Raw genomic sequence first — 6,715 nt, forward strand, 5'->3', positions numbered from 1 at the left:
GTTATGTCAGTATTCTTGGGGGAATTTCTGTTCTCTTCAATGTTGAAACTCTCGCCCTAGAAATTTGGAACTAGAAGGACCCTCAGACAAATCTGTATCTTCATTTTTATTAACTATGCCATGGAGACAAAGAGAAATCAAGAAACTTAATGAATGCCTTGAGACCAATCAGAGACAGAGTGGCAGGGTTCCCCACAGAGTGATGCAACAACTTCAGCAGCCTGATAGTCAAGAGGTCCACCCACTTCGCCTAGTGTTTGGTCTTGGGCCTCATTTAATTAATCAGTGAACAAGTATTCAATGAAGATATACTTTACACTCTACACCAACAGACAAAAGCATAACATTCTGTCTCAAGGGATATCCAGTCTGGTTTTGAATGACTAGGCTAAAATTCAAGAAAAAGAAATACAAGAGCAAATACAAGTTCACAGAAGCAGCTAAAATGCTAACAGGCTTTTAAAGACAGCTTCTTTTCCCTGGAGTGAAGGCCTCTGGGGTGAGATCTGGAGTTGAGCTCAACTTTGTTACTGATTGAGTAACCTGGAGCAGTCATGGGCCTTTCAGAGCCTGTTTCCCTTCTGAAAATGGGAAACTGCAGGGTGCGGGACAGATACATTGAAGTTGTGGGGTGGTTGTTGTGCCTGTTGTGGCCACGTGACTGCAGTCCCAACCACAGCTGCCAGCAATATGCCACTCCCTCCAGTGATGGAACAGCAGTTGACCCCAAGTTCAGTCCCCAGCTGGCCCTCCAGGTAACCTCTGGAGGCTGCTCCGTTATTGGGGAATAAATCATATTCCCAACCTTCTTTATAATGCTCTCATTTTCCTCCAAGAACTTGCCAGGTGGATTTTTTTCAGATTAGTTCTTCTGTGATCCTCCTTCACTGCACTATAAATATTTAATTCTTCCCCCTCCTCGGGCTTCCCTCCTAGCTCAGTCACTAAAGGATCTGCCTGCAATGCAAGAGACCCAGGTTCAATTCCTGGGTCAGGAAGATGCCCTGGAGAAGGAAATGGCAACCCACTCCAATATTCTTGCCTGGAGAATACCATGGACAGAGGAGCCTGGCAGGCTAATGTCCGTGGGGATGAAAGAGTCAGACATGACTTAGCAACTAAAGCACTATCCCCTTCCTTGGTGAATTGGAAGAAAGCTTATGCCTTGTTTTTCTATTTCCATTGTAATGAACTTTTTTTCCTGTTGAATATAATACTATAGGTCCTATACTGTAATGTTATAAGAGAATATAGAGACTGTGTGGAGAATCTTTACGTACAGATCCTTTGGGTACAGATCATTTATTTACCTGTTCCATGAACTTGAACAGATTACTTAACTTCCATGTGCCTTTATTTCCTTGTTTGTAGAATGGAAATGATCATATATTCATATCACTGAGCAAGCTAATCTGTGGGAAATAATTAGTGTGAAGCCTGGCATATACTAAGCGCTCAAATATTAGCTATTATCATTATTAACATTATCAAGATATTAAAGAGGAGATGAAATTACTTTGTATAGGACAGCTTTGAATAAAGAAAGAAGTTAAATGAAGAAGGAAATCTCAGAACAAATTCCCCAGGCATTGATAAATCCTGGGGAGTAAGGATACTTTGGGTCTCCTGAAGAGTTAATAGGGAAAGAGAAGGAGAAAAATGCACAACGTTGCAGTAAGAGGAAAGAGGTACCCAGAAAGTTCCAGATATAGAAGGAGCAGTATCTAAACCTTCCTGGGGGAAGTTAGAGAAAGAAGCATCTTCACAGAGAAACAGCTGACTTGAGGCTTGAAAGAATGGTTAGGAGGTGGCCAAGTGGACAGAGAGGTCCAAGGATGCTCCAGGCAGAAGGACCAGTATATTTAAAGACACACAGGCATAAGATAACAAGATAAATTTAGGAAATAGCAAATATTTGTTTCAATTGTAGGCTGCATGGAGGGTTAAAAAGAAGCTGAAGGTGAGCAAGAATTGGTTTATGAAAGATTTATGTGCCAATTAAAGAACCTAGAATTTTTCATTAAGCCAATAGTCCCTAAACTGTGTTCCCCATATTCTTTGATCTGTTAAAAAATGTTCCAGTAATACTATTGCGTGGCTCAATAAGTTGGAGAAATGTTTGTTCCAACAAAATTAGTCTTTCTTACTGTTGGATTTTTCAGAGCTATTGGTATTCCCACAGTGCAATATAAAATGAAACTTTCTTTAAACTGATTTGATTTTAGAATACTTTTCACACTGAGCACCTTTTACTATCCAGTTCCAAAGAATAATGAAGACTTTTCAGAGGGGAGTGACATGATCATATTTTATTTAAAGTTAATATCTATGAGAAGAAAGATGTTTTGAGGGAATATATGATTTGTTCTCTAAGTATAATAATTTTTCTGAATTTGGGCATAAAATGTCACTTAATATGGAATTAATTCTTATTTACAAAGCATGGTGGTACTTTGGAGGCCAGAACGACTTCCTACAAGGAATGTTATCAATGAACGGAGTGAATATTTAATAGAATTTTTAGATCACCACATGCAGCACATTGCTATCTAAACTTCCACAGGTTGGCAGGGGAAGTTTGGAAAGCAGAGCTGCGTGTCAACTCCACAGATGTCTAAAGCGGAATGAGCACAGGGTCTGTTCCACCTGCTGACTGCATGGTCATGAGCAAGCTATTTTATCTTTTCAATTCCAAATTTCCTAACTCGTAAAGGGCTGAGGTGTAATACCTTCCTCAGAGAGTTGTATTTATAGAACAGTATTAAAAGGACAATCTATATGAATAACTGGTAAACACTGCCCACTGTTACAGCGGGTACTCAGGAACTGAATCTGACCTGTGTGTCCGATGTCCCCTCAGCAACCTGCCCACAAGTTTTCCTCCTGGAGTCTTTGCTCTGAGAGCTTCCCGGCAGGAAGGAAGCTGGGGTGGGGCCACACCCTGGAGTATCCTTAGAGTGCTCTAATCCCTCCTAAAGTTCTGAGTCCCCACTCCTGGGCTCCACACCCTTTCCCTGGCTACTCTATTGTGGTGCTCAGTTTAGGAGGAAAAGATACAGACAGAAAATTAGATGATTAAGCTCCTTCTGTGAGCTCTTTGAGAACTGTCATCTTGAATTCTCTCTCTAGCATTTGAGGCTGTGACTGGCTAGAGTCGAATTATAAACTATCAAATCGGTTTTTACAGAGTTTTCTCTTTTCCGTGCCCCTGTCCATCTTAAAAGCCCTCCCAGTCACCACAGTGGCTGTCTTTGTTTCTCTTATCTTTTCATTTAGGTGGATTTCTGCCAGGGGTGGTAGTTCATCATAATGAGCTGAGAATAATAAAATAAACCAAGTTGTCTTGCAATGCAATAGTGATGCTTGGCAGTTATAATACTTCTGAACTCAGCTGTCAAGCTAAGAACTGAAGAAAAGTTGAAAGAATCAAAATGAATTTTCCCTTTATACAGTGGTGGTTTTTCCACCCTCACATGTACTTTCGGGAGGTAATGCGGCCTCTTGCCAGCAGGGGGCAGTGTTCATCTTTAAATGATGTGCGCCTGGCCAGCCCGGCTCTCAGAGCCCGCAAACACCCTTGTCCAAGAATCCCACGCTCTCCAGAGCAAACATTCGAAGTTCTTCCTAAACACATATTTCCTGAATACAAATCTTATGGTTTGGTAAGTCTAGATTCGTTCTGAGTTCTGCCATTAAAACAAAAGCATTTCCATAAAATGGAAAGTCAGAGCCTTTATGGAAACATGCAGCCTTATCTCATTGTGAATAATGTTTTCATCATTTGGGGTTGTTGGGATGGTCCCAGGATAACTGAAAATCACTCTAGTATTATCATGGTAGCTAAGCTGGGTTTTCTGTTTTGATTTGATTTTTTGTTTTTATTGTAGTCACTCTGAGGCTGTTCAAACAAGCAAGAGACAAATGAAACAACTTGCTACCATTCAGCCAGTCTAAGCACTCAGCCCCGGAGAAGGCAATGGCACCCCACTCCAGTACTCTTGCCTGGAAAATCCCATGGATGGAGGAGCCTGGTAAGCTGCAGTCCATGGGGTCGCTAAGAGTTGGACACGACAGAGCAACTTCACTTTTACTTTTCACTTTCTCGCATTGGAGAAGGAAATGGCAACCCACTCCAGTGTTCCTGCCTGGAGAATCCCAGGGACGGGAGAGCCTGGTGAGCTACCGTCTATGGGGTCGCACAGAGTCGGACACGACTGAAGCGACTTAGCAGTAGCAGCAGCAAGCCCTCAGCCCAGGCCTCTTTACTCTTGCAAAGAAGCATATTCCTGTTCCAGAGCAGAGGTGAATTGGTCACCTTTACTAACTTGGATTTTGAATGAAAGTACTAGAGTCAGGATATATGGCAAATCAACTTTTAACCAATGATGTAATATACAGCAAACCCAATATGCTCTAAGTTTTGCCCCTAAAACGGCTTCTGAAAGTAAAAAATGGCAACATTCATTTGTCTGCCTGTCCCTGCTTTAGCCCCTGATAGCATTCCTACTCCAGAGTGGTAGGAGATAGGTAAAGAGGGAAGGTTACAGTCTCTAGTGGCCTGGAGAGACTAGCATTGAAATAAAGTAGCCACACTGCTTCTAACCCTGAAACCGGACTTAAAACACACAATCTCTGTTTTTATTAAAATAAGAAACACACATTTTAAGGAAACATTGAGGATTCTTTTTCCAAGTTCTTAAAATTTTTTTTTCTTCCTTCTAAGACATGGTTTCTAGTAATTTTCCCATACCAATTTGTGCTTCCTGTAACTGATAGTTTATTGCAATGCCTGACACATTTTATGGTACTATTACAAAATTTAACTGAAATATACGAGAATGGTGTGTTTACAAAGATTGTGCAATCCTCTAAGTTAATAGAAACAAAGTTCCTTTGGAAGAGTTAAGTGGGTTTTAAGCTACAGTATCCAGAGAGAGACAGACAGACAAATAGATAATTTAGCCCGTCTGTTCTTCACTTTTGCTTTTCTCAGTTACCATCAGTTATGGTTGAATTCAGTGTGCATGCTACAGCAGCTGTGTGTTGAAACCAACTTCCATTAATAGTTAAGGAATTTAAAGCTCTGAGATTTTTGGACATCCAGAAACAGAATGAATCGTTTGACCTTGAATTATATGTCACAATCCCCTGTTTCAGCATAAAGGCTGCATATGTACATGTTTAATGAATAAGACCCTTAAGGTTTGCAGAAAAAAAAAGCAACACCCTAGATTTATATATTCCATTAAACATGATCTTCACAGGCTAATTAGTTAGTAATTTCACCCTTGCTTGTAATATAAACCATTTTATGCTCAATAATAATAAAATCTATGTAAACCAGACTCTTTATTAATAAACATTATGTGCTTCTGGCTTTCAAATAAAATAATGCTTTACGTGCTTTTCTCTATATCATGCTTAGACTAATCACACAGTAAAAATCAAACAACTGAAACAGTGTTTTTATCCCCTGCCATAGAAAACTGATAGAGACAACGTCAAGGGCTTAAGAAATGAGATGTGAACTAAAGAAGCCTGGGATGGAGAACAGAAGACTCCAAATCCATTTTTTTAGTGTTTGGTATCAAGATAATTTTAGGCTCTTAAGACTGTTCAAGGTATGTTTTTGACTAATGGGCTGACATCAGTGGAATCACGGATGAGGGGAACCGGCTCAGAATCGCTGTTTCTCATCAAATCCTCCTGACCTGTGAGGCCCTGGGAGGAGCTAGGTGGAGCCTGTCTGTGGCTCTGTTTTGTGACTCTGTATTGTGAGCAGCTGCTGCCTTCTGAGGCAGCTCCCCCATGGACAATAACCACAGGAAAACTTCTACTTCAGTTACAAGTATCATACCAGCTGAGCTAGTCAGCATTTTATTAAAATCTTCTAACAGAAAATCTCTGGTTTGTGGAACGTGCGCTACCCTAGAATCTTTTTTTTTTTAATCTGCTTATTTTTAATTGAAGGATAATTGCTTTACAGTATTGCATTGGTTTCTATCAAACATGAACATGAATCAGCCATAGGTTTACTCATGTCCCCTCCCACTTGAACATCCCTCCCACCTCACGCCCCTTCGCACCCCTCTAGGTTGTTCTAGAGCCCTGGTTTGAGTTCCCTGAGCCATCAGCAAATTCCCACTGGCTATCTATTTTACATATGGTAATGTAAGGCTTCCCTGGTAGCTCAGACAGTAAAGAGTCTGCCTGCAATGCAGGAGACCTGGGTTTAATCCCTGGGTCAGGAAGATCCCCTGGAGAAGGAAATGGCAACCCACTCCAATATTCTTGCCTGGAAAATCACATGGATGGAACCTGGTAGGGAATACCCCCATGGGGTTGCAAAGAGTTGGACATGACTGAGCGACTAACACACACAATGTATGTTTCCATGTTACTCTCTCCATACTTCCCACCCTCTCCTTCACCACCTCCCCACCGCCCCCAGCCACGTCCGTAAGTCTGTTCTCAGTGTCTGTGTCTCCATTGCTGCTTTGCAAATAGGTTCCATTACCCTAGAATCCTAGCTACTGGTAATAGATCACATCCAGGCTTTAGTTTACAGGGCCCGTGGAAAAATGAAAATTCGGGGCCCTTTGTTCAAAAGTTATTAAGAATTTCAAGAAGACAACAGAGCATAAAACTATGTGTGGGGCTCTCTAAAGGGGCCCGTGACACTTCCCAGGTGGCACCTTCATGAAGCTTCCTCTGC

General features: G+C 41.3%; 1 protein-coding gene across 4 annotated transcripts in view; it reads left to right on the forward strand.

Moving 5' to 3' along the window:
* Positions 1 to 5,901, forward strand: part of FTCDNL1 (formiminotransferase cyclodeaminase N-terminal like) — a 118,662-nt gene extending 112,761 nt beyond the window's left edge. For 3 of the 4 annotated variants that reach the window (XM_086347241.1, XM_086347278.1, XM_086347285.1), the window contains one exon: positions 3,888 to 5,389. In XM_086347241.1, coding sequence (XP_086203367.1) covers positions 3,888 to 3,925 — 38 coding nt within the window. In that variant the 3' untranslated portion in view covers positions 3,926 to 5,389. Of the gene's footprint in view, positions 1 to 3,887; positions 5,390 to 5,482 lie in introns of those variants that run through there. The other variant, XR_015144418.1, reaches the window with a different exon arrangement.
* The last annotated feature ends 814 nt before the right edge of the window (positions 5,902 to 6,715 follow it).

This window comes from Bos grunniens, chromosome 2, assembly GCF_055505025.1.
Source record: "Bos grunniens cultivar Pamir isolate PY7600 chromosome 2, Bosgru_T2T1.0, whole genome shotgun sequence".
NCBI lineage: Eukaryota > Metazoa > Chordata > Mammalia > Artiodactyla > Bovidae > Bos > Bos grunniens.